Source organism: Caenorhabditis remanei, chromosome IV (genome assembly GCF_010183535.1).
Source record: "Caenorhabditis remanei strain PX506 chromosome IV, whole genome shotgun sequence".
NCBI classification, from domain to species: domain Eukaryota; kingdom Metazoa; phylum Nematoda; class Chromadorea; order Rhabditida; family Rhabditidae; genus Caenorhabditis; species Caenorhabditis remanei.
The window spans coordinates 19,811,300-19,838,828 of NC_071331.1; the positions used below are offsets into that span (position 1 = coordinate 19,811,300).

The window sequence follows — 27,529 nt, forward strand, 5'->3', positions numbered from 1 at the left end:
GAAAGTAAAAACTTTATACATTTTCATTTAAAAAATAAAAATAAACGGCAAAAAACATTGAAAAATTCGATTAAAACACGACTTCCTCTTACTGTCGGTGGCCACTCGTAAAAAAAATCAAGAGAAATTTCAGGTGCGGTGCTTCCGTTAAGCTCCGCATTGACTCCGCCCAAAACTTCCAGCCGCACTTGCGTTTTGAGCGCGAAATTTTTTTTTGAAAATCCTTGGCCAAACTTTATTTTTTCGACAGTACATTATTTTTCATTCAGATTACGAAATTTCATGGAAAAAATCGAATTTCGTTAGTGGAGGTGCACAAGTTCAGTGGAAAAGTTATCGTAAGTCGATTTTTATCTCATAATCAAAAATCTCTAAGTTTTTTTCAGATTCTCACTAAAAAGCAAACAATACGAACTTCCCACCTTGAATGTATCGTCAGAAGGTAATATTTACAAGTAAAAATCATAATTAATTAATGAATTTTACAGAAATTCACTGACGAAGTCTACATCTGGACAACAATGCGAGCACACCAGGGATACTTCGAAAAATCATTGTATTTAGTTGTTTTTTTTTGTTTTTTTTTAACTTATACTTTTTTATGTATAGTCCTTTTAGTGAATAAATCGTAATATATGATATTTCAGCTGTTTTTGTGCGCGAAAAATAAATCAATAAGGCGATCGAGGGGTTCCATGCGGTCCGTGTCAGAAGTTGGTCGGAAGTTGGTCGTATCTTGGTCGGCTTTAGCAGCGGTCTTGTCCAGAACCAACCTCCCAGCTGAAGCCGACCAACTTCCGCGCTAAAGTTGCCGGTGACTGCCGAGAATATGAGAATTCTTATCACAACCTTTGAAAAATCTCGCAATGATCATTTATTAGAAGAATGTCTGTCAAAAGTGTGTGCATACACCTTCGCCCCACTTCTAGCTGCCGATGGAGACTCCTTTCGAAACAGCCAATTCCGGAATCGATCAATCATAAACATGGCAATAAATGGGTCCATAGCAGGGTACAAACAGCAGGTGACTCCAACAATATTCCCAACTTTTCCCACTTCTATCTCGAATAACGGGAGAATGAATAGTAGTCCAACAGGCATGTATTGAGTGAAGCAGGGAAGAAGGGTCTGCAGTCCTAGTGTCCAGAATAGTTGTTTGTTGAGGGCACGTGTTCGATTACTCATTTGGGTGGAGAAGTCATTGAGTTTTTTGTATGTTTTATAGGCACAAATGATACAAGTGGTGAAGGAAAGACCCTGAAAAGCAATTAAGTTATGAGAGGCTATCAAATTGAAAGTGCTCACAATAATATTGCAGATCAAAAGACCTCCAAGCAAGTCTGGAAGTCGAAACTGACGTTTTCCGTTTTCCCAAGTCTGTAATTATTCTTTTTTTCTGTGTTAACATAATTTCCTCTCAACTTACATAATACACTGGACCAACATAAGCAATCTGATCGATATTCTCCTCGTACACTTCTCTTGTCATATTTCTAAAGAAGTCTCGGGTTTCTGGATTTGGAACATAGATAAATTGGATCGCAGTAGCCCAGACACTGAACAAGAAGAGAGGAGGAATGAACCATAAATAGAGTTTATATCCGTCAAAGTAGTAGAGTTTGATGCTTCTGTAATCATGAATTCATGTAGTAACTGTCAGCTGAAAAAAACTAACCTACAAACCGCAATATATCGATAAATAAAATGAGTGGCCAGTGTTGAGATACAAAATGCAAATGAGCCGCAGTATAGTGCTGGACGAACACAATATATCTTGAATTTAAAAAAAAATCGAATTCACTTATTATCACAACCCCCCATTTCACATTCTCCTTGAGTACACTATTCACATAAAACAAGATACCAGACCCTTGAATGTGCAGCACCTGGAATTTGTACAGTTTTATAAATCGCCTTAACCATTTTACCGGTAATGTTAATGTCTCGACAGTGGCATAAAAAATAGAGTAGACCGAAAAACAAATCATCATAACTCGATACCTTCCAAATGAGTTTCCAGCGCGAGTTTTTATCAGGTACAGTAGTAAGGTGTTAGTCAAGAGAGCAACAAAGAAACATACGTGTTGTCCGATAGGGATATAAATGGGTACACACATTGTCTCTGGAATACTCTAGTCAGCCGATAAGTGCAAGAGACAACTGGAGGATTAAGTGAAAAGGTTAAGTTCTTAGAATAAAGGTATTAATATCCGCTAACAACACATTTTCTGAGAGCTCTATTTGATGTAATGCTGTAAGAGAAAATTTAAAATTCATGTGAAGGAAAAAGCCGTTAATTTGGTAATTATGTTTGAAAATTTCCTTTACATAAAGAAAAATACACTTTATTTCTGAAGTAAATAGCAAGACAGTGAATAGGTTAGCAATTTTAAGTCGACAGGTTTAATGATATACAATGTTTTTAAATACTTATTATTAAAAATGATGATTGGTTTCTGAAAAAAACATCACATGCACGAAACTTGTTGTCAAGTTTTTACAACTTCTCTAAAATATAAAATTATTGAGTCTAGTTTGATAGCTTTCGTTAACAGAGTTTAGTTGAAGAGGAAATATCAAAAAGTGATATATAAATTTAATTAGTGGAAAAGGTAAACTCATAAATCACATGTTGTCGCGTAATCATGTCTACTTCTGGTTTATATAGGAACAGGTGATTTAAGTTCGAGAAAAAATTAATGAGCAGTGCACTAACAACACAAAATTTGTATTCAGAATATCAAAATATCAATCTCATTGATTAGAAGAATACATATCAGAATTTAGTGCAGTGACCCTTCCACTTCTAGTTTTCGATTGATTGTCCTTTCTGAAAACACAATTTCGGAATCGATCAATCATAAAAATTGCAATCAACGGGTCCATAGCAGGGTACAAACAGCAAGTGACTCCAACAATATTCCCAACTTTTCCGACTTCTATCTCGAATAACGGGAGAATGAATAGTAGTCCAACAGGCATGTATTGAGTGAAGCAGGGAAGAAGGGTCTGGAGTCCGAGTGTCCAGAATAGTTGTTTGTTGAGAGCACGTGTTCGATTGCTCATTTGGGTAGAGAAGTCATTAAGCTTTTTGTAAGTTTTATAGGCACAAATGATACAAGTGGTGAAGGAAAGTCCCTGAGAAGTTGGATTAAGTTATGAGATGCAGTCAAATTGAAAGTGCTCACAATAATATTGCAGATCACCAGTGATCCAAGCAAATCTGGAAGTCGAAACTGACGTTTTCCGTTTTCCCAAGTCTGTAATTATCCTTATTGTCACAGTTCATAGGTTGTAACATGATTTATAGCCAACTTACATAATACACTGGGCCAACATAAGCAATCTGATCGATATTCTCCTCGTACACTTCTCTTGTCATATTTCTGAAGAAGTCTCGGGTTTCTGGATTCGGAACATAAATAAATATTATTGTAGTAGCCCAGGCACCGAACATAACAAGAGGAGGAAGGAACCATAAGTAGAGTTTATAGCCATCGAAGTAGTAGAGTTTAGTGCTTCTGCAATTTGAAATTAGAGTCACTTTTCGAATCAAGATGAGATTCAGTATGTTTATTTTCAAGTCGTAAGCCTATCTCTATTACACCCAGACTTACTTACAAACCGCAATATATCGGAAAACAAAATGAGTGGCCAATGTGGAGATACAGAATGCAAAGCACGCACAGTAGGCGACTGAAACACTATTATTCAGAATCCCTCTATATAATGCAAACCTACTAGTAATCACCACTCCCCATAACAAATCATTCTTCAGAAAACTATTCACATAGAACAAGATTCCAGAGCCATGAATGTGCATCACCTGGAATTTGAATAATTCTATGATTCTACAGAATCAGCAACCTCACCGGTAATGTCAATGTCTCCACAGTGGCATAGAAAACGGAGTAGACCGAGAAGCAAATCATCATGATTCGATATCTTCCAAATGCAGTTCCAGCGCGGATTTTTATGAGATATAGTAGCAGAGAATTAGCCAAAATGGCAATTAAGAAACAAATGTGTTGTCCGATGGGGACATACTTGGACACGGTCATAATACTAACTGAAAATGATTATTAGTCATGGATATTTATACTGAAAGTAAGTGTCTAAAGAAAAGGATAAAGACAAAAGGTGCAAAGAAAGTGTGACGGAGGTAAGGACTTAACGACGGATTAGGTTAAGATTAGGCTGTAGAAACTGGCACGTACATGTCAGACTAGAAGATACTTAGTTATTTTTCAAAAGCGATATCTTTTAAATACCACTCTATTTGATTCAAAGAAATTCAATTCAGATAAATAACAAAAGTCCAGATTCTTTCGATTGTAGTATTGGAGTAAGGGGTAGACGGAGATTGTAGCTGACTAGACAGTTCCTAGAAAAAAAAATATCGAGAAAATACATATTGTGTTCATGATATGCTTATACTTCCTGATCACCTGACACGTATTTCATTTGAATATTTCAATTTGTTTATCTACTGACCACAATTGGGGCAACTGAAAATCATTAACTGTGATCTAGGAAACTCTTGTAAATAAAAGTGCAGAAAAATGAGAGCATTGATATGATTATCAGTTCAAAAAATACTGGCCGAACTTTTTCTTTTGTGATTTTAGAAATATTTTCCTCGTTAAAATTTTTTTTTCGTCACTATGATACGCACTAAAGCAAGGATTCCAACCTTTATGAATTATTAAACGCCTAGTTTCATTACTATTGATAAGCCAACAGCACTGAAAACAAGTTGAAATTAGTGAGCAAGTGACGTGGTAGAACTTTCAGTGGCCTAGAAACCCAAATGAAAAAGTTAGGCTCTAACCTGTTTTTTTCATTTTGTGAACTGGCAATTCTACGGAAATATATTTTTTCTTTGATCCATAAAATGCGAAAAAACCTTTGACAACTTTTCAGCACTTGTTCAAAACCTTCACTGATTCAGAAGAAAATTATCAGCTCTCGGTTATTAGTTTCTTTCAATCTGGCGTTTTCAGATATGATAATTGAATAATTCGATTAGTTTAAAGTCACTACCATCAGAAAATTCCCTTGATAAATGTAGCCTAGAAAACACTTTAGAAAAAGTTCGAAACTTTGAGAATTTATCAACATAAAATTCAGTAAATTGGATATATTTAGGCGTTTTGAGTGTCATGTACAACTTCTGAAAAATGTTCGCAGTTTAGCGCAAGCAACTTTTAGGTTTAAGGAATAAAATGGAAAGTGTTAAATGGTAATCTAAAACAAAACAAAAAACAAACGCTTTCATATAATAAAAAGGAATGAAGAGATTCTGAAAGCAAAGATTGTTTTGATCCAACTACAAACCATTTGAGAAAAGACACAATTGACGTAGAAGTAACTCTAGAAAATATGACTAATAGTCATTTCTACTCTGTCAAAAACTACAAAAATATCCAGGAAATTGGAGAACTAGTCTCATTGAACACTTTGACAGATCTTTGTTTTAAAAATCAGCTACAGACATTTTTTCACTGTATGGTTTTTACTCAATAATTCATGAGGCCTAATTTTTACCATACTTGTCAAGGGCCGGGCTTTTTTTTCCAAAACTTCAGGCCCGGCCCGGCCCGGCCCAAAGCCCGGCCCGGTCCCTCAGGCCCATCTTTTGGAAGGAATTTTTTTTTCAAATTTTTTTCAAATTTTTTTCAAATTTTTTTTCGAATTTGAGTAAAGGCTTAAAAATTCAGTCAATCTTTCGAAAAATATACTAAATCATCATGAAAAAAGTATAAAAAACGAGTAAATTGGAAAATTTTTGGGAAAAATTTGAAAATTTTTCTCAAAAATCCCATATCCCTGAAAAGAGGGGCCTGAGTTGCCGGGCCCGGCCCCTGGGGCCGGGCCGCGCCCGGGGCCAGGCCCCATCATTTGACAAGTATGATTTTTACTTTATAAAGTGTTCCAGAACAATAGCTATGAATCTGAAAATAAATTTAATTTTATCAAAAATAAAATGAAAATCTTGATTACAGACAGTAGAAACTTGATTTTACTTACGCTAGATAGACATCGTAATAATAAAAATATTTTAAAAAACAAATATCATCACTCATTGTTGACACTTTCGACGTTCTTCTTGCAATACAAATATTTTGAATTGCTCAATCAGGAAATAGACTACAACCCAGATTATTATTTATTTGAGAAACGAATTTACCGAATCGAAAAAATTAGAAAACATAAAGTGACGATATATAGAAAAAAGGGATTGAATTCATCTTATCAATTGTAAATATTTTATTTTTCATATTCAAGAAATTTCGAAACTGAAAAATTTGAAAACCTTCGTGGTGCATTTCAATGTATTTTTTCAGACTGAGTGTTCTAATTTAAGACGTTCCGGTGGTATTAAAAAATTATTTTTGACAGATCATCTATGCTTTATCAATTTCCAGACTACTATCCAGAAATCTTTGTTCCATTATCTTTAGTCCCCCGGAACCCAAACTAATTGAATATCCAACTGTTATCGTGGACTGTCTTTTCTTCCTTCGAAATGCTGGATGAGTCAAATAGAATACCCATGGAGAGACAACAACTTCTGCATCTGAACAACGTTGAATTGAAAACTTCTAAAAACTAAAAGTTAAAAAATTTTAGTAGAAACGGTATTTTTTTTTCAAATTTATAGTTTTCACACTAGAAATTCCAGAGTGTTTCAGAAAACAATTCAAATTTTTTAAAAATTCACGTCAACTTTTTTTTTTCGTGTTCTGACTAAAAAAATAGTAAAACCTCCTTAAAAACTAAACTATTCAATTTATTTTTCCCGTGAGTTCTCCCACTACCCTAGTCAGTTAAGCCACGCCCACTTTTCTAATCAATAACAATCGATCAATCGATACGAATCAGTTATCTCTTCTCTCCTCGACCACTCTCTTCTGATTGATCTTTTTCGTTCTTCAATTCGAGGAAGAAAACTACTTCCAGGTCGCTGAGCCTAGGGGCGGGGCGAGAGCAAGCTCCAGGGTGTCCTGTTTTAAGGTAATCACTACTTCCAGGGCGCTGAGCCTAGGGGCGGGGCGAGAGCAAGCTCCAGGGTGTCCTGTTTTAAGGTAATCACTACTTCCAGGGCGCTGAGCCAAGGGGCGGGGCGAGAGCAAGCTCCAGGGTGCCCTGTTTTAAGGTAATCACTACTTCCAGGGCGCTGAGCCTGGGGGCGGGGCGATCTTACGGGGGTCTATAACAGAATGTACCCAAAGAGGCTAAGCCTTAGAATCGAGAAAGAGCCTAAGCCTAAGAAGGGTTATTTCCAGGGTTATTTTTTGCTTTCAGGTGATACAATTGCAATCGTGAAAATGGAAACAAAGAAATTTATTCTTATTTAATTATACAAAGACTCCATCTCAGAGTACTTTGTACTGCATATGTTGCAAATACTACTCTGTTTCTCGGCGCACGACTCGTGAACCCAAATTCTGCATATGCGGCAACCGAGCCAATTGATTTCCAGTTCATCTCCTTCTGGGCACATCTGAAACATCTTTCAGAAATACAACGAATCAATTGAAATTTTAAACTTTACGACAGATGCAGCAGAACGTAACATCATCGCTGTTCAAGTTTATCAATTCCACAGTTTCTCTTTCATTGACACGCCTCTTCTGTAAAAAAGTTTGTTATCTTCCTCAGGAACACAAACGCTCACTTTTCTAGTCGGGAATCCAACTTTCTCCCTCATCGTTTTTTCGCGAGTTCTTTCACATCCTCTGACTGGAGTTAGTTTTGATGCGTACTGTGGTGCTTTTGATTTGAAGAACAAAGCAACTTCTTTGGACTGATCATACAACTGATCCAACAGTTTCTTATCATCAGCCGTCCCAGAGGCAGACATTTTGTCTGTGAAGTCTCCAAGGACATTCAATGTCTGAACAATAATACGCCTTTCTGTGTTTTTTTACCACTTACTTGATGTATTAGATTTGCTTTCATTCTACAGTCGTCAGATATAACAGCGAGGACCATAGATCCGGGTGCCGATGATCCGAGACTGGAAGTTTGATCTACTTGGTCGACAACATCTCTTACTTCCACTTCATCTGAACGACCAGAATCTGCACTAGCTAGAATTTCAGGACCTCCGTCTCCAACTTCCGAATGACCTTAATAATCATGAAATATTGCAAGGGCTTATGTGTCTTACCATTCCACTCCTTCAGAAAATGCATATGTGTACATACAATTCCAGGTTTGGCATCTGGGCAGCTGCACACATATTCATAGGGGCACGCCTGGCAGGTACGGCAGTGTATATTGTCCTAAATTTGTAGCATTGAAACCTACCTTTAACAATCAACTTACATCGGTTTTGCAGCAACATCCTGGATTGTGCTTAACAGTTCTTTTTACATCCTTCCAAATTACCGAAAAAGTGGTAACATCAAATTTTTCAATTATGAATTCTGACTCCACATTCAAATTTGTCATCTTCAGATGAAATTGGTTGGTAAGGGACCTCCGTGTGTGCGGTTTTTGAAGACTTTTCTTTGTCTGGAAAGGAAAAAATCACAAATGCAGGCAGAGATTATCAGTATTCTGACCTCCACCATCCTTAAATGATCTATCATCTCCACAGAATCCTCCAGAATTACTAATAAAGCATCCAGACGCCGACTTCGCTTCCTCTGCAACTGAGATGTCTTCAGGACATTATGCCATGACTCTGAGCCCGTGGAAGTGTTGAAAGGCGCATTCGCACGATAGCAAGTAGCCCACTGCTCTCTGTTCTCTGAGAATGGTTTACAAGAGAATCCGACCTAACTGTGACTCACTATCATAATTAGTTAAAATGTATCTAGCGAATGTGTCGCCGTTTTCAACCTTCTCTGAAAATGAGAGGAACTTTAACAAACTTTTCTCCATCTCTGCCACTGTTTTTGATTTGACGGCATTGTAGAGAAATCTCATTACTTGCGTTGATTTATCGACCCGCTGCAACATTTCATATTATTTTCTTGCACGATTCCTTAATATTGAGAGGGCAACCTTGAGAAATTTGAGGCTATTTTTTTTCCAAGTTTGAAGTATATGCCAATGACATAGGAGACGTTTGGTATACGTCTCCAACTCTGGGAAGGCCTGCAACAAAAGGATCGACTTTGAAAAACTTGTGAAACAAACCCGAATGAATCCATTATATAAAGCCGGAGCTTCATCAGTTGCCAGATACTTCGGTTTGAATGAGGGAACTAACTTTTTGACGGACAAAAAAAACCGCTCAACTTCATTGCTACTCAATCGATAAGATATAAAAAATGCTGTAAATTTACAGTTACATTTTTCCTCATATTTAATTAAACACCGGCAGGTCTGTATCGGTCTTGATTATCGATAACCATAATCGTACTAAGTCTCAAATTATATTTCACGATATTAAACGTATCATCCAACTGTACTCCTCTGTTTCCGAACTCTTCCAGCCATTTTTTTTGAGTTTCATTAATAAGCACTGAACATCCACTATTATACAGCAACCAGTACGTCCATTTACCTAGCTGAAAACCTTCTCCATGCTCATCTGAAGACTCCGTAAAAAACCGAATGCTCTCATTTTTTTGTGCAGCGGTGCAGACCGAGCGATAATCATCGACATCATATCTTCCGACGATGGTCCCATAGCTCTCGCGATAGTTGCTGAAGTTTGCCTTACTTTGAACAGACTAGCTCTTACCTTACCGTAGGTCATCCGAAGTCAAATAATATAACTTATCGTTTTCTGATCTCGTCTTTCTGACTTCAGACAAAATTTGCGAATCAGTTTTCAGTTCTTCGATTTGCCTGAAAAACACCGTTACCTTCACTATAAAGGAAATGCCTTACTTTTTAAAAAATGCGATGTCCGTATCGGTGAATTTTAGCGTCGCACAGTTTATCTCATGACTGTGCGTGACCCTGTACTTTACATTCCTCATACCATTTGGAAACAGAATAACCTAAACGAAGGATAGACTTCTTGAACGGAGTACGGTCGACATACTCGAGCAAATGCTGGACACCTATCAACATCTTTTTTCGATACTGTGGGAATCCGAGTGATAGCTTGTGATAAATACGACCCTTCCCGATGGCAACGCAATACAGTGACATGACAACCATCAGCCCGTGAATAAGAGTGTCGAATAACCAAAGATGTCGAAGACAGCTTTTGTAAATCGGATAACCATACCGGAAAAATTACATGCATTAGACTACTCCTTACTTTCGTCAGTCAAAACCTCAAACTGATCCTTATCATCAAAGTTCCTTTCTTCAATATCTTCAGGATAAATGTCTTCATGAGATGTTTTTAAATGCTCTGTCCAGAATTCCATTTTTGTGAATTTTAGGTCACAATGATCGCACGCATAACTACCATTACCCTGATGGAAAAAGTTGAACTTTGTAATGTGTGATCTATTTCCGTGACTTACAACTTCTCGAGACTCATTTGATGTGACTATCCTGTAAGTCGCACCCTTTTCTGTCCGATGGTCGTCCGTCATGTGTCTCCGAATCGACTTCGCATGTTTGTATGACTTTGGGCACAAGATACAACAATACAGAACTGAACGCTCCTGATCATCATTGTCTTCCATTTTTTTTGTGAAAACGTTTGGAAATTAAATGAAAATGGACAAAGAAAAAACCATCGGGATAAAACGTGTTCATTCGACCTGTGGTGTTCTGCGACTAGAGGTCACGTACAAAACATGTCGGATTTCAAAATCTTGAATTTATTGCAAATGCCCCCTCGTGTGTAAATACAAGCATATATAAATTAGTTTTTAATTAAAAGTTTTGTTTCTTGTCTGTATTCCGGGAACAACAATTATGAGGACTAATTGGGTAATTTGGTTTCAAAAATTTCAAAAAACTAACAATTCAGTGGTTTTGGGAACATAATCTAAGTAAAGCAATAAATTATCTGTTTTGGCTGAAACAGTAAAGCTTTTTATGTTTTCTGGTACCATATACCTATCAAATTCACAATTTTAAAAACTAAAATAGCATGGACATGCTGAACGATTTCTAGCAGGTAGGAAAAACTCTAAATTTCCAAATGTTTATGTTGAAACAGCAAATTTATTATAAATTTTGTTACACTACACGGTGAAATTATTTTTGAGTTTCTTAGTCTGTACCGTATGCTGAGCTCGAAAATACATTAATAAATAGAATCTAGGAATTTAGAGAAATATCATGTTTTTTAACAAACATCAACAAAAACTAATACGTTTTAAATAAAGTTTGAAATATCTTCGAGAAATTCTTCCATTAACCAAGAATGGAGCAAAAATGAAATTCAACTAAACCCCAATAAGCAAATCTTAGAAATTTCAAAGAATCAGCAAAATAATACGTAAACTATTGCATATAGATATTATAGAGACATTCTTGGCAGCAACAATTGTTTTTCAATAACGAAAAATGCGTGTTTGCTGAAACAGAAATAAATTATCGTCAAACTTAACAAATTGAGAAAGATTAATATATCATTTTCAAATAGGGCAGATAGCATATAAACTAGTAGTTTGCACTATTGGAAAAAAACGTAGTATTTGGAAAAAAAAACGTAGTATTTTGGCTCTGTTCGACAATAGCGGGACAATGGAGAACAATCGGGACAATCCCCTAACAAGCGGGACAATCCCCTAACAAGCGGGACAATCCCCGAACAAGCGGGACAATCTCCGAACAAGCGGGACAATCACCGATTGAACGGGACAATCACCGAATGAACGGGACAATCCCCGAATGAACGGGACAATCCCCGAATAAACGGGACAATCCCCGAATGAACGGGACAATCACCCAACTGATACACTCATCACATTTTTAGTACTTGTGCCTATTTCTTTTTCTGTTTTTTGTTATCGAAAGAAGTTATTACAGTCATTTATTTATTTAATTATCATTAATGGGTTATTCTTCTTCAGTGAAATCCTCGACCGCAGTCATTTCCCCTCCTTCAGTGTACTCTTCATCCTCAGCCATTTCCTCTCCTTCAGTGTGCTCTTCATCCTCAGTCATTTCCTCTCCTTCAGTGTGCTCTTCATCCTCAGTCATTTCCTCTCCTTCAGTGTGCTCTTCATCCTCAGCCATTTCCAAGTTCTTCGAAAAAGTTCTTCGAAAGTTCTTCGAAAAAAAGAATTGAAAACGATGCTCTGGAAAAAAAATGTTGGTCGATTGCAATTTCGGCGCCTACGCGAAGCTCAAGAGACGTACTGTAGACGAAGTTGTGACCGTGCTCCACTATCGGGAATTGAGCAGAATTACTTCCCACGTGCTCCAATTTTGACGAATTCTGTAACTGGTCAAGGCATGTAAGACTACTGGATTGTGATGAATACCGTTTCCGTTGAATTGTCGACATTTTCTTCGACTTCCGGAGTGTCCATGGAAACAAACCCGTGGAACAAAAGGAGCACGTGGAAGAAACCAAGGATCGGCAACAGGAGCGGCACGTGGAGGAAATCGAGGATCTCCAACAAGAGGAGCACGTGGAGGAAATCGAGGATCTCCAACAAGAGGAGCACGTGGAGGAAATCGAGGAACTGCAACAAGAGGAGCACGTGGAAGAACTTCTGCTGCTTAAATTCTCAGCCTTTTGTTATTTTTGCATTATTACTCAAACAATTAAATAAATAAATGACTGTAATAACTTCTTTCGATTACAAAAAACAGAAAAAGAAATAGGCACAAGTACTAAAAATGTGATGAGTGTATCAGTTGGGTGATTGTCCCGTTCATTCGGGGATTGTCCCGTTTATTCGGGGATTGTCCCGTTCATTCGGGGATTGTCCCGTTCATTCGGGGATTGTCCCGTTCGTTCGGTGATTGTCCCGTTCATTCGGTGATTGTTCGGGGATATTCGAGGATTGTCCCGTTCATTCGGTGATTGTCCCGTTCAATCGGTGATTGTCCCGCTTGTTCGGAGATTGTCCCGCTTGTTCGGAGATTGTCCCGCTTGTTCGGAGATTGTCCCGCTTGTTCTCCATTGTCCCGCTATTGTCGAACAGAGCCAATAATTTTTTTAAAAGCAAATGTATTGAAATTTTATAACCATACGATCTCCGATTGAATGTCTATTATTACAGGTTAAAATATGTTTTGAAAAACGTTCCGAATAACAGGAAATGGAAGAATTTCAGTTGAAACTACAATGTTTGCAAGTTTGCATTAATCTACAATTAGCAATGATCATTTTAAACTGAAACAACACCGATATGTTGAAAAAGCAGTACATATATGGAAAAAGCGTTTAGTCAGTAGAATCACGAGATTAACGAGAATAAAAACGACTCAATATTTGTGTTATTGAAACAATTTGAAACAGTGAATTTCTTTCTAAAATTTTCTTTATTTCCAGTTTTGAAAACTTTTATAGAAGTTGAGTTGTAAACTTGCACTCTGCTTGACTAACCGGACGGAATCTTACAAAGTTCTAGTTACAGATAGTAAATCGAAAGATTTGAAATAACAACTTAACAAATGTCGAAAATTGATCAATATGTGTTTCAGAAGAATATTCATCAGTTGTGGCTGAAACAGTAACAGTAGCTTGGAAAATTTGATTAAAACTATAACTTATTTAACGTTTTTCGAAGTGTGCAACGAGACCCACTCCGCGTCTCAGGGACGAACTTTGAGCGAGCGGTCAGCGGATGGGTTATACTCTGGTTTAACAGTAGATCTGACAAACTATCAAATAATGCAAAAAAGCGATATACTTGGAATTAGATTATATAACCGTTTCCAAGCACTAGAAAATAGTATTCTTAAACAGCAAATGTATTGAAATTTTATAAAAATACTTCTCCGATAAAATGTATTATAACAGGTTAAAATTAGTAAAACTATCAGTTCCGAATAACAGGAAATGGAAGAATTTCTGTTGAAGCTGCAATATTTGCAAATTTGCATTAGCCTACTATTAACATTGATCATTTCCCACTGAAATTTGTGTTGGCTGAAACAGTGAATTAATTTCTAAAATTTTTCTTTTTTCCAGTTCTTAAAAGTTCATATAAGTAGTTAACTTGTTTTTCTGCTTGACTTTCATAACGGAATCTTACAAAGCTTTAGTTAGAGATAGTAAATCGAAAGATTTGGAATAACAACTTGACCATATTTTTCGAAGCAGGTCTCGTGACAGGCTGGAAATCTTAAAATACTTCCTAAAACTTTATCATTGAAATCAGAGCATTATTCTGAACTTGTTTCAGAAATATTACAGTAATAAAGAAAAAAGCAAATAATAAATTGAAGTTTTTTTTCATTGGTAAAGCCGGAAACTCAAAGTTGCAAAAGGGCAATTTCAAAGAAACAACACAAATTGGCTAATTCTTGAAATCAAGTTCGATATCTTCAATTCATCACTTTCAGCTAACTTTCGAAAAACCTAGAGAAAAAACTTAAAATGGTTCTATACGATTTTTTATTTGCTTTAAAAAAATAATCGGGTCCCAACTCTTTCTTAAAAGATGAAACATCAGAAAAATTTCGGAACCCTAACTGACTGGCAATATGGAGTGTTCCACATTCAAAAAAATTATGGAAACAGTATAGTTACTGTTTCATATCAAACTTATTTGTTTTTGCTTCATTTTTTCTGTATTACTCAAACAATGCCTAGCTATATAAAAAATTATGTAACTTACCACAATATGTGCCATTGAAACCACTAGAATTATCTGTGAATTCACAATAAACTTTTTTCTCCTCAAATAATGTTCCATGAATACAAATATAGTATAACAGACAATATATAGAGTCGGTAGCACATAAGACAATGGGAGTAATGCAAAGTATACGGGGAATGTGTTGAACTTGAACTCAAAGTCCATGTACGTTTAGTTTCCGTATACTGATTTTTTGGACATTTTTCTGAAAATTGTTGAAAATTAAAAAAAAGATGAGCGTATATTATATAAGCGGAGATTATAGAAAATGAGATACTGTTTCATGGAGATCCTATACAATTTTTTGCTATGCGAAGATCAGTTATGTTGTTCTGACTACCAATATTATTAACATAATTTTTCAGTTTCAGCGACTTTTTTCTAAAATTAATGAAATTATGCACTCTTCTTATATGAATATTCTTTTAAATTTCTTTTTTTGTGCTGGGGAAATTCAAATAAACTTGCATCAAGATATTCTTTCAAAAATGAGCTACTGACTGCCGGTTACTGTTTTAAAACTGATTCTTATACAATGCTACTCAAAACCAATTTAATTCGTCGCTTTTTTTTTCCGACAACAGCTTAATATATTATTTCTATGGTTTCAAAGGAATAATATTTTAGTGGGTATTGTAATAATTATAGAAGCTATGCAAAGTGCTGAATTATCCCATCCGTTTCTTTACTTGATGACAATTTTGAAATTCGAAAAAAAGTACTGTTTCAGAAAACAAATATTGAAAACTAGAACGATAAAACCTGCTAGGTACAGTTTTTGAATAATTTTTATGATCTAATCGAGTTTCTTTGAGAGCAGATTTAAAAAAAATCCTGATAAATTGATTACCAGTTCCAAACTATTCATTTCAACTAGAAAGGGCCTGAGTTTTAATATTTCGAAAATTAGTTTTAAAAGTTACTGTTACAGAAATTTTAGTTTAGAAAGAAAGAAAGTTTAGAAAGTAACAAACAGTGCATAAATGGAAAAATCGTTTAGTCAGAAATAAGAGAGCACATATCAGAAGAATAACGAGAATTGAGAATAACGATGGAACATCTGTGTTGGTTGAATATAAACCTGGCTTAAAATTTTATTACTTTAACATAGCCTATAATTAGCATTAATCATCTTTAACTGAAATAATACAACTATGTTGAAAAAGCGTTACTTAGAAGTAAAAAAGAAAGTGTCGTAACATCAAGAATAAAGAATAACGACTAAAGATTTGTATGGGCTGAAACAGTGAATTTCTCTCTAAAACTTTTCTTTTTTCCAGGTTTGAAAACTTTTATAGAAGTAGTAACTTTGTACTCTGCTTGACTATAAGAACGGAATCTTACAAAGTTCTAGTTACTGATAGTGAATTGGAAAATTTGGAATAACAACTTACCAATATTGGTCTGGTGACAGGGTGGAAATCCAAAAATACTTTTTAAAACTTTTGCGCTTTAAGGCGATCATTAACCTGTGAACCTCGGATGAATATTCATAAATTTTTGCTGCAACAGAAAAATTAGAAAACTTACAGTTATAGAGTTAAAACAGTCTATTTTGAAATATTCGTATTAAAACAGTTAAGTCTCTTAATATCTGTTATCGTACAAAAAAAAGATGAATTGAACAAACTGTTAGATTTGATTGGTGAAGCGGAAAACTCAGTAGCAGAAGGACAATCTATGTCGAAAAAAACAACAAAAATTGGCTAGTGACTAATTCTTGAACTCAAGTTCGATCCAAAACTTTTTTTTTTGAATAGTTTGAAACAGTAAAAAAGGTTTTCACAATCTTCAAGCAAACAGATATGAAAGTAGAATAGTAAAATCACAACTCACCAAACAAATCCCCCTCATCAAAAACGACAAAATCATTGCAAACGTCGTCAACGTCACCGATAACTCTGCTCGTCGACTCTTCCTACTCTTGTACTGAACATGATGAGATCCCCGATTTCTTGCTTGGGCAACCAGAAAGATAACCATCAGGTTGATACTTATTGTGGATCCCATCCAGAAAGCAATGTTTGCAAGGAGGAACGGAGAGTTGCTGAGCTGAAAATATTGAATTTGAATTGTAATTGTAAGTAGGGAGGTGATAAAAATAACACGTTTTGGATGAAACAGTAAAAAATTTAAAACGATTCGAAAATAACGATAGGAAAAGTACTAATTTTTATAGATTCTTACCCCTCCAATCTCCCCATAATAATGAATAAAAATGGAGCCGAACTCGTATGGAGGATACAGTTGTCTACACTCTCCAGTGGCTGGAAACATGAAGAGTGTGAATAGATTGAAATACAAGGCAGAGCGATACGAAGCAATTTATTTATTATCTGAAACAATTTAAGTTTTTATTTTATTTCTTCCATCCTTATGTAGAAACCTGCTTATGAGTATTCGGGTAAACCATAAAAATCGGCCTCAAAACTGACATAAAAACGGAAACCCCATGGCCAGATAATCCAAATAAAAGTGAGAGGCCAGAATGAAAATGAGTAGAGTCTCGTGATTGTTACTGGCACACCATCGTTCCTGTCGCTGGGAAACGATTCGACATGTAGTCGAAGAAGAATGAGAAGAGATTCTGGAATGAAGGATTACTGTTGCAGGATTTTTGGAACTGGGAGTTAAAATATAGGAAGGTTGTGTTCTCTGTCGCTACCAATTGATATCTTCATAGCAAAAAATGTCACTGTTTCAAAAAGTATTGATTTCAAACCGCTCTGATTTCATATATTCAGGAAGAAAAATTTGGATAATTAACATTTTGATAGGAAATTTTAAAATTTTCCGAGGGGTGCCGGGATGTCGATTAAAATAAACATTCCTAAAGGTTCTGTGAGTTGTTTTTTGATTGTCTTAAGAGGATAGTTTTCAATTAATGTTCAATTGAAAACCAATAAAACCAATATTCTTTTCATCTGTTTCAACTCCTCCTTTTGTTGAATCAGTTAATTTTTCGAATGATTCTTCGGCAATAAGAAATTATTCTAACTAGCCCTGTTGTTGCTCGTTTCCTTTCACTTCATGTGTACTGGGGGAAAAAACAAGTTATAAATTCATCAAAATCGACTTGCAGTTGTTCGAATTTTGTTTTTACCGAAACTGTAGATTTTTTCATAATCTTCTCAGTTTTTCTGACTGTTTCAAGAGATGTAGTCCAAAAAACTATATGTGGGAAGAACTACTATTCATTTTTACTGTTTCAATGTTCGTTTTTATTGAAACATCAATTTTTTATATCAATTCATTCGGAACAAAAAGAGAAAATGGCAATTTGAAAGATCCTGTTGCAAGAGCATTATTGAAGACCATGTTGCTTTGATTCTAGATTGAACAAAAAAATCTAGGTGTAACAGAACAAATTTTGGCGTTTTAGTATATGTTCTTGTAAAAACAGTATACTTTGGGAACTAATAGTAGTGTGTCGCCTCGCAAGAAAATTCCCGATTTCCCGGTTTCGGCTTAACTCGGTTCGCCCCGGTTCGTCTCGCACTCTGTCTCGGTTCGGTTTGTCTTGCATTCGGTTCGTCTCGATTCGCAAAGTTATTTTTTTGCAAATTACTCACAAAATTCGCAAAAACTGAACTGTTCGCATGTCACGCGTTGATCATTTCTACCGTTGATTTTCTGAAAATAAAAATTTGGTAATTAAAATCGTTAATTTTCCAAAATAATAAAATTGACAATTAAGAATTGAATAAATTGAATAAATGAAAATGAGAGTAGAAAAAGTTCACGATTTTAATTAACAAAATTTTTATTTTCAGAAAATCAACGGTAGAAATGATCAACGCGTGACATGCGAACAGTTCGCTTTGTCTCGGAAACTTTGCGAATAATTTGCGAATCGAGAGGAACCGAACCGAGACAGAGTGCGATACGAACCGGGACGAACCGAGACCGAATTCCCGCGGGACTCGCATGAACCCTCGCTACTCGCGGGACAGGGTGTCTTGCGAGGCGACACTCAAACTAATAGAGACAATATATAAACATTTTCACTGTTTCTGGTAATGTTTGAGAATGAAAACGTTGGAATCCCTTGATAATTGGTTTTAGAATAAATAGTGGAAAATCAAAAGGGAAAAGGAAAATAAAGTAACAAACTGTCGTTATAAACAACAAAAGGCGTCTAGAATTTAAACACATGACTCTTTGAGATCTACATTTACAGCGACCATCGGTTAAACAGATAAATGTATGTTTTAACTGTGAAACGGTGAAATATTCACAACTTTTTCAGTAGTGACTGTCTTCCGGGGCGAAATGAGCATACATCAAAATCAACGTTTTTAGAAGAAAATAATAACGAAAAGTTGATTTCCGAAGGTTCTATGCCAGATTCTAATTAAGCTCCACTTGATATACAAAATAATACTTTTAAAAAATGACTTGCGTTTTTTGCAGTGGTCAATGAAACTTAGTTATATATACAGAAGACCAGATCAAGCCCCTAACGAGGCTATAGTTCTGGTAAGAGGGAAAAAAAAACAAAAGAAAGTAGGTCGGGAGGTATTGGAGAAAATAGAAAATGGGGGAACTGGAGAAAAAGAGAGTTAATTAATTAACAGAAAAAGAGAAGATAAGTAAGGAAATGGGATAACCGAGATAGGGATGTCACTCGGTCAGTGGGTAAGGTAATTCATCAATCTTTGAGAGTAACGTCAAGTTTACCGAAGTAATCTTTTTAATCATACGTGAAGGTGTCTTCGAGTAAGACTGACCCAGTTGGGGAAATATGGATGGAATATTATTTCCACGACAATAATGGAATTTTTTTTCTGTTTCAGCGAGTACTGTTTAATAGAACAATTGACTGTTCGATAATGTCTAACTTCATGTTTCAGTCGTTGGTTGTTCTTGCATTTTTTTTGTTAGAACAAAAATTACAGACAAGTCCAATTAAATTCGCATGAACCGGTTAAAAAAAGGTGCATGGCAGGTTACTGTTTCAAAACAAATTACTATACAATGATTCTCAAAACTGAAATCACTTTTTGTGAAAAATATATCATTATTTTTAACCCACTTGAAGAGAAACTGTTGAAAATATTTTACAATTTCAGTGAGTATTTTATTAATTATCGGACTTATACTATTTCTAATATGACCTCAGGCTTTACTTATTGGACTATGTCAAAATTTGAAATGAAAAAAAACTGTCTCAGGAAACAAATATTGAAAACTAGAACGACATACATCGTGATAATCCTGTGCACCATTATTGAAAATTTATATGATCTAAATGAATTTGGTTGAGAAAAATAATAGTTTTTTTTTTCAGTAGGGGAGGTTTTAGATAAAAATGAAATATGATGAATTGATTATCAGTTCCAAACTTTTCATGTTTTACTTTAACGGTCCTGAGTTTTAATATTTTGAAAATTAGTTTCAAAATTTACCGTTTCAGAAATTTTAGTTTAGAAAATAAGAAAGTAACAAATAGTGGTTACTAAAAATGTTTCTTTCTGTTTCAAAAATTAATTTTAACGGTGTACAAACTCTTTCAATGCTTAACTCGATGTTCTCCAAATTTTTCTAGTAATTCAAATATTTGAAGTATATGAGAACTGTTTTATCAAGTATATATGTGTTTCAAATTGCAAATTAAAATTTTTCAATTAAGCCATTTTCCCATTTAAAATGCGTTATTCTAAACTTTTCAGTTGTCGTTAAATAAGATAATTGTTGCCTTAAGAGTATAACCACTGAAATTTCAGTTTCAAAAATTTGATGATTCAATGTATACAATTCAATGTATTCCATTACGTGTTGAAATTTTTCAGTTTCCAAATGTCCAGTTTTAAAAGGCTATTAAAACAAATGATATAAAATAGAATCTCATTACGCTGTTTTTTGTAAAAAAATAACATATCGGTTTTAAGACACGTTCTCTGTCATTTGCGAGCAAAGTGATGCACAGAAAAAACTCAAATGAGTCTGTATGAGTTGGTATTAGGCATAGTGAGTACCGAACCTCTTCTAAGAATAATCGTACACATTCTGTTAGGCTCCGCCCCCTTCCGTCTGAAACCCAGATACCATACTGAAAAATTAAAAAAATTTTCAGATGATGAGATTTTTTAAAAATCTTTGCAGAAATAAATTATTTGGAGTATTTTAAGACTTTTTTGTGTTGGCACCAAAAATGTGACACGTCATCTTCTGGTAGAAAAATATCATTAAAAGTTCATTTTTGGTAATCGAGCTCAACTTTGACGAATATCTTTTCATGGAAACTCTCTTGCAACGAGATCTTTTTAAATTCAGAATCTGCGTAAAATTCTGGTCTAAATGAGTAATGTCCAGTTAAAAAGTAGTGAGCACCCATTTTTGCTATGAGCGAAAGTATGCGTTTTTAATCAATTTTTTCATGAACCCCTACTCATGGATGAAAATGTCAATGTGCCAGATTTCAATTTCTATTTGCCAGAAAACGTCTTTTCGGAAAACTAATTGATTCCAAAAATTTCAGTGCTCTCGGTTATGTTACTCGCTGCAGGCAGCTGATCGAATATTCACGGCTGAAACAGTAAAAACTGAAACAGTAAATTCTGAAAACGATGGGGATTGAACTCAGAGCACTGAAATTTTTGGAATCAATTAGTTTTCCGAAAAGACGTTTTCTGGCAAATAGAAATTGAAATCTGGGACATTGACATTTTCATCCATGAGTAGGGGTTCATGGAAAAAGTGAGAAAAAACGCATACTTTCGCTCATAGCAAAAATAGGTGCTCACTACTTTTTAACTGGACATTACTCATCTAGACCAGAATTATACGCAGATTCTGAATTTGAAAAGATCTCGTTGCAAGAGCAGTTCCATGAAAAGATATTCGTCAAAGTTGAGCTCGATTACCAAAAATGAACTTTTAATGATATTTTTCTACCAGAAGATGACGTGTCACATTTTTGGTGCCAACACAAAAAAGTCTTAAAATACTTTAAATAATTCATTTCTGCAAAGATTTTTAAAAACTCTCATCATCTGAAATTTTTTTTAATTTTTCAGTATGGTATCTGGGTTTCAGACGGAAGGGGGCGGAGCCTAACAGAATGTGTACGATTATTCTTAGAAGAAGTTGGGTACTCACTATGCCTAATACCAACTCATTCAGACTCATTTGAGTTTTTTCTGTGCAGTCGTCAACATTGGGATGGTTGAGAGTAACAGAGAACATGTCTTAAATATTTAATTTTTCATATTCAAGATATTTTGAAACCGAAAAATTTGGCAACCTTGGTGTTGCATTTCAATGTATTTTTCACACTTAGCATTCTAATTTAAGGCGTTCCGGTGAATGTCATCTTGTTGTTTCACCTGTCTTCGAAAATAACAACTGCTGCTTTAATAGTTTTCAGACTACTATTCAGAAATATTTATTTCATTATATCTTCCGTCCCCCGGAACCCAAACTAATTGAATATCCAACTGTTATTGTGGACTGCCTTTTCTTCCTTCGAAATGCTGGATGAGTCAAATAGAATACCCATGGAGAGACAACAACTTCTGCATCTGAACCCAGTGGACGGATGATGGCAAGCCAACTGGCGACACTTGGAATAGTTAGGAACACTATCTGAAAGAAACATGGAATTGATAATAATATGAGAGTGTGGCTAAATGAACTGGGGGTGAAGGGTGAATCAAAGAGTGAGAGAAGCATTCTCAGATAATTATATGAAAAAATCAACTCATAATTGAATTGAACAGTAATATTATTTAAGAGAAATTCCAGACGTATTAGAGGCAAAAAATTCAGAGGAGATTATTATTCTTATTGAAACAGTTAATTTTGTTGAAATCTTCAAGTTTAGAGCTCTTATTGGAAGATTGCAACTCAGTCAACGAACCTATTGAAAACAGCTAAAAGCTAAAAGCTAAGGAATTTTAGTTGAAACAGGATTTTTTTTTCTTCAAATTTTCAGTTTTCACACTAGAGTTTTCCATACTTGTCAAATCACGGGCCGGCCCGCGGGCCGGGCCCTCTGAAAATTTCAAGGCCTGGGCCGGCCCGCAGGGCCCGCAGCAAGCTTTTTTTTTCAATATTTTGACGGGCCGGGCCGGAAGATTTTTTTAGCGGGCCCGGCCCGGCCCGTGACAAGTATGGAGTTTTCAATAGTTGTTTTAGAAAAAAATTTAATTTTTAAAATTCACGCCAAATTGTTTTCGTGTTCTAACAAAACCCCCATGAAAACTAATTATTTTTCCCGTGACTTCTCCCACTACCCTAGTCTGCCAAGCCACGCCCACTTTTCTAATCAATAACAATCGATCAATCGATACAATCAGTTTTCTCTTCTCTACTCGACTACTCTCTTCAAATCCTTTTCATTTATCAATTCGAGGAATTTAAAATGAAGAATTGAAAATCGATCAAGCGAGTTTTAAGGGGATGTTAATAGAGCGCACTTTCTATTATAATCTATTTTCAGTGATTGAAGATCATCAAAAACAAAAAGCTATAAAAGATACGAAAACAAATTCATGGATTAATTGGAAATGACTGGAATTCTACGTCAATTTATTTGGAACTTCTATTCGCTCATGAATAAATTAGTTTTTATTTGAAAATTCTGTTTTCTGTGTTCCGGACGTTTCGGATTCCGGACGCAACAGTTATGGGATTTGATTGGGTAATTAAGTTTTAAAAATTTGAAAGAACTAGTTAAGTTAGGGGATTTCGGAACAGAATCTAAGAAAAGCAATCAAATATTTGTTTAGCCTGAAACAGTAAATGTTTCGAAGCTGTTCATATTTTCTGGTACCGTATCCCTATCTAGTCAAAATTTTGAAAGATAAAATAGCATGGACTCACTTGACCATTTCTAGCAAATAGAAAAAATTCACAATTTCCTAATGTTTCTATTGAAACAGAAAATTTATCTACAATCATTCTTTTCAACTGAAACTGTTATACCGTGAGGTATATAAACCTCAACGTGAAACCCTAGTCACGTGCCCGATTATCCTGGTATTCATTTCTCTATAGAAATCAGTTCTAATAAAGTTCCGAATAAGAAACACCGTCTGACTCACACTCCTGTAATACAACATAAACAGTAAAAGTTTTTTATAACATTTCAAATTAGTAAACTAGGAATCTAGAGAAACATTGTGTTTTTAACGAACGTAGGCACAAACTAATACGTTTTTAGTTAAAGTGAGAATTATCTTCGAGAACAGAAAAGAATTGATCAGTAAGTATTTCTAAAGATTATTCATTAGTTGTTGCTGAAACAGTAACAGTCGTTTGGAAATTAATATTGAAACTCTAATTGTTCGACGGTTTTTAAAGTGTACGTACTCAGTGGATCTGATTCTCACAATTTATCAAATAATTTCTCACAATTTATCAAATAATTTCTCACAATTTATCAAAATATATCCTCGAAATGAGATAGTCGTTTCAGCTGAAACAGAAAACATCTTCTAACGAATTCTCAGGGAACGCATTCTTTCTTATAAAAAATAAACTGAAACACAATAAGCAAATCTTAGTACTTTTAAAGAAAGATTAGAAAAAATAGGTAAATTTGCATTTATAGAGACAATATTGGTAGCCGTCGAAACGAAAAAACGCGTGTTGGCTGAAACAGAAAAAGAAAACAGATAATTATGAAATAGTTTTTCTGAAACCGCAAATGTTTTGAAAAATTTTAACAATATGCTCTCTGATTGAATTTCTATTATAACATGTGAAAACTAGTAGTTGGAAATTCTGAATAACAGGAAATGGAAGAAGTTCAGTTAAAACCGTAATGTTTGCAACTTTGCATTAATCTATAATTAACATTGATCATTTTCAACTGAAACAACACAACTATGTTGATTACTAAACATTTGTGTTGACTGAAACAGTGAATCTATTTCTAAAATTTTCCATTTTTTCCAGTTTTGAAAACTTTCAAACTTGTACTATGCTTGACTATCAGAACGGAATCTCACAAAGTTCTAGTTGCAGATTGTAAGAGATCGAAAGATTTGGAATAACAACTTAGCAATATTGATCTGGTGACAGGGTGGAAATCTAGAAATACTTACTATAGTTTCTTAATATATATTTTTTGCACATGCAAATTAATAGATCTTGAATAATATTGACTAAAAACGGAATAATTTAAATGAATATTATGAAACAGTAAGAAAAGGTTATTACAATTTTCAAACACAGATATGAAAGTAGAATAGTAAAATCCAAACTCACCAAACAAATGCCTCTCATCAAAAACGACAAAATCATTGCAAAAGTGGTCAACGTCACAGATAACTCTGCTCGTCGACTCTTCCTACTCTTGTACTGAATATGATGAGATCCCCGATTTCTTGCTTGGGCAACCAGAAATATAACCATCAGGTTGATACTTATTGTGGATCCCATCCAGAAAGCAATATTTGCAAGCAGGAATGGAGAGTTGCTGAGCTGAAAACCATAGTTTTGAGTTTGGAATAATAAGTAGAGAATTAAGAAAAGTAATTAGTTTTGGATGAAACAGTAAAAACTTTTAAATGATTAGAAGACAAAAAGGAAAAGTACTTATTAGGTGAATCAGCAATTTTTCTAGGATCTTACCCCTCCAATCTCCCCATAATAGTGAATAAAAATTGATCCGAACTCGTATGGAGGATACAGTTGTCTACACTCTCCAGTGGCTGGAAACATGAAGAATGTATTGAAGACTGGATAGATTGAAATACAAGGCAGAGCGATACGAAGCAATTTATTAATTATCTAAAACCGTTTTGAATCCTAAGTTATTTCTTCCATCCTTATGTTCATACCCGCTTATGAGTATTCGGGAAGACCATAAAAATCAGTCTCAAGACTGACATAAAGAACGGAAATCCCATTGCCAGGTAATCCAAATAAAAGTGGGAGGCCAGTATGAAAATGAGTAGAGTCTCGTGATTGTTACTGGCACACCATGACGTCATCATTCCAGTCGCTGGGAAACGATTCGACATGTAGTCGAAGAAGAATGAGAACAGATTCTGGAAAAAAAGAATTGCTGTTGCAGGATTTTTGGAACTGGGAGTTAAAACATAGGAAGGTAGTGTTCTCTGTCGTTATCAATTAACACCCTCAAAGAAAAATGTCACTGTTTTAGAGATTATTGTTTTCAAACTGCTCTGATTTCATATATTGTTAGAGAAGAGGAATTATAAAAATTTGATTAACATTTTGATAGGAAATTTCAATATTTTCCGAGCCGCTTTCCGAGCTTAAATGAGTTCAACCAACACAAAAAGCTTTACTGTTTCATTTTTTTTCATATGCAAACGGTAAGAAAACTCACTGTTCCAAGACAGAGATTAATTTCTTAACCTTCGAAAAGTTTCTAACTTTTAAAAAAAATGAATACGTTTTAAAAAACTTAACTTAGCAAAAGCAAATTTTACTGTTTCAGTTTATTTTGATTATTATTAATTCTGGCTGCCAATATTGAGTGTTCGACAATCTTAAAATTTCTTGAAACAGTAAAGTTGAAAAAAATACTGTTTCATATCAAACTTATTTATTTTTAGTTTTATTTTTTCTGTAGTACTCTCACGATTCCTAACTTTATAAAACATAATGTAACTTACCACAATATGGGCCATTGAAACCACTAGAAATATCTGTGAGTTGACTATAAACTCTTTTCTTCTCAAATAATGTTCCATGAATACAAAGATAGTATAACAGACAATATAAAGAGTCGGCAGCACATAAGACATTGGGAGTAATGCAAAGTATACGGGGAATGTATTGAATTTGAACTCAAAGTCCATGTACGTTTGGTTTCCGAATATTGATTTTTTGGACATTTCGCTGAAAATTGCTGAAAATTAAAAAAAAGAATTGGATAGTTCATAAGCGGAAATTATAGAAAATTAAGTACTGTTTCATGGAGAGCCTATACAAGTTTTGCTTTGAGAGTTTCAGTTAGTTGAATGATTGAGGTTACTGTTTCAAATAGACTACTAAAGAATGTTACTCAAAACAAAGTTGATTTGTCGTAATTTGTCCTATTTAAAAAATTACAGTTTCAGTGGGTCTTCGTAATAATTATCGCATCAATGATAAGTGCTGCTCAATCCATGATGTCTATTTTAAAATCTGGAAAAAGTACTGTTTCAGAAAACAAATATAAAAAACCAGTCGGTTAACGCAGCCTAACGGCTGCTAAACCTCCTTTTCTTCTCCACCCTTCTGGGTGTTTCAGCGCCTGCGGCGCTTCTCAAATGGTTCAGACTATCGAGGTTTCATAATTTTTCCTACTCCTGGATCGTATAAATTTTTCACTTGTTATTAGTTTTTGTAGGCTAAGCAGCCCGTTATGATAGAAACCAATTAAAGCACCTCTGCTTTACTGATAAGATTTCGACAAACTTTCTCAATGACTTATCTTTCCTGTGGAATATGAAGCGATTTTTTTCTTCACAAATATTCTTAAGGAAACATAGACAGCAGAGTTGAGCGGAATTCCGCCTTCCGCCACTTTTTTCATTCCGTTTTCCGCTTTCTGTCGAAATGTTTTTATTCCGCTTTCCGCCTTCCGCCTTCCGCCTTCCGCTATTTCAAGAGCTTTTCCGCCTTGCGCCTAGAGGATATCAGCTTGAAAAATTTATTCGCAGACTCCAATTTGCTGCTATTTTTGAGGTTTTTTTTGCAGCAAAGCTATCAGTTTTTGCCGAAGAAAAAAACAAAATTTTACCCAAATTTAACCATTTTAAGGGCTTTTTGCAACAAAATAAGGCCAAATCGTCTTCTTAAAAACGACATTGTATTCCGCCTTCCGCCTTTTTGCATTTTTTCATTCCGCTTTCCGCCAAGAAATTTGTTGC

The 27,529-nt window shown here is 35.0% G+C and overlaps 5 protein-coding genes across 5 annotated transcripts; all 5 read right to left on the minus strand.

Moving 5' to 3' along the window:
• Positions 1-870: 870 nt before the first annotated feature.
• GCK72_015307 (uncharacterized protein) lies at positions 871-4,061 on the minus strand (the record flags this gene model as incomplete). The annotated part of the gene is made up of 11 exons (XM_053730767.1): positions 871-1,257; positions 1,306-1,377; positions 1,427-1,628; positions 1,676-1,754; positions 1,802-1,886; positions 2,797-3,138; positions 3,189-3,260; positions 3,320-3,521; positions 3,618-3,696; positions 3,742-3,826; positions 3,873-4,061. The coding sequence occupies 11 exons, from the start codon at positions 4,059-4,061 to the stop codon at positions 871-873; spliced, it is 1,794 nt and encodes a 597-aa protein (XP_053585539.1).
• Positions 4,062-7,357: 3,296 nt separating this feature from the next.
• On the minus strand, positions 7,358-10,038 carry GCK72_015308 (uncharacterized protein; the record flags this gene model as incomplete). The annotated part of the gene is made up of 8 exons (XM_053730768.1): positions 7,358-7,507; positions 7,554-7,637; positions 7,682-7,872; positions 7,935-8,135; positions 8,574-8,657; positions 9,536-9,666; positions 9,709-9,810; positions 9,947-10,038. 8 exons carry the CDS (start codon positions 10,036-10,038, stop codon positions 7,358-7,360), a joined length of 1,035 nt encoding a protein of 344 aa, XP_053585540.1.
• Positions 10,039-10,220: 182 nt separating this feature from the next.
• Positions 10,221-10,607, minus strand: GCK72_015309 (uncharacterized protein; the record flags this gene model as incomplete). The annotated part of the gene is made up of 1 exon (XM_053730769.1): positions 10,221-10,607. One exon carries the CDS (start codon positions 10,605-10,607, stop codon positions 10,221-10,223), a length of 387 nt encoding a protein of 128 aa, XP_053585541.1.
• Positions 10,608-11,934: 1,327 nt separating this feature from the next.
• On the minus strand, positions 11,935-16,970 carry GCK72_015310 (uncharacterized protein; the record flags this gene model as incomplete). Its single annotated transcript, XM_053730770.1, has 5 exons — positions 11,935-12,176; positions 12,238-12,316; positions 12,363-12,602; positions 16,530-16,745; positions 16,881-16,970. The coding sequence occupies 5 exons, from the start codon at positions 16,968-16,970 to the stop codon at positions 11,935-11,937; spliced, it is 867 nt and encodes a 288-aa protein (XP_053585542.1).
• Positions 16,971-22,088: 5,118 nt separating this feature from the next.
• Positions 22,089-26,509, minus strand: GCK72_015311 (uncharacterized protein; the record flags this gene model as incomplete). Its single annotated transcript, XM_053730771.1, has 5 exons — positions 22,089-22,280; positions 24,909-25,124; positions 25,275-25,433; positions 25,484-25,693; positions 26,288-26,509. The coding sequence occupies 5 exons, from the start codon at positions 26,507-26,509 to the stop codon at positions 22,089-22,091; spliced, it is 999 nt and encodes a 332-aa protein (XP_053585543.1).
• Between the last annotated feature and the right edge of the window lie 1,020 nt (positions 26,510-27,529).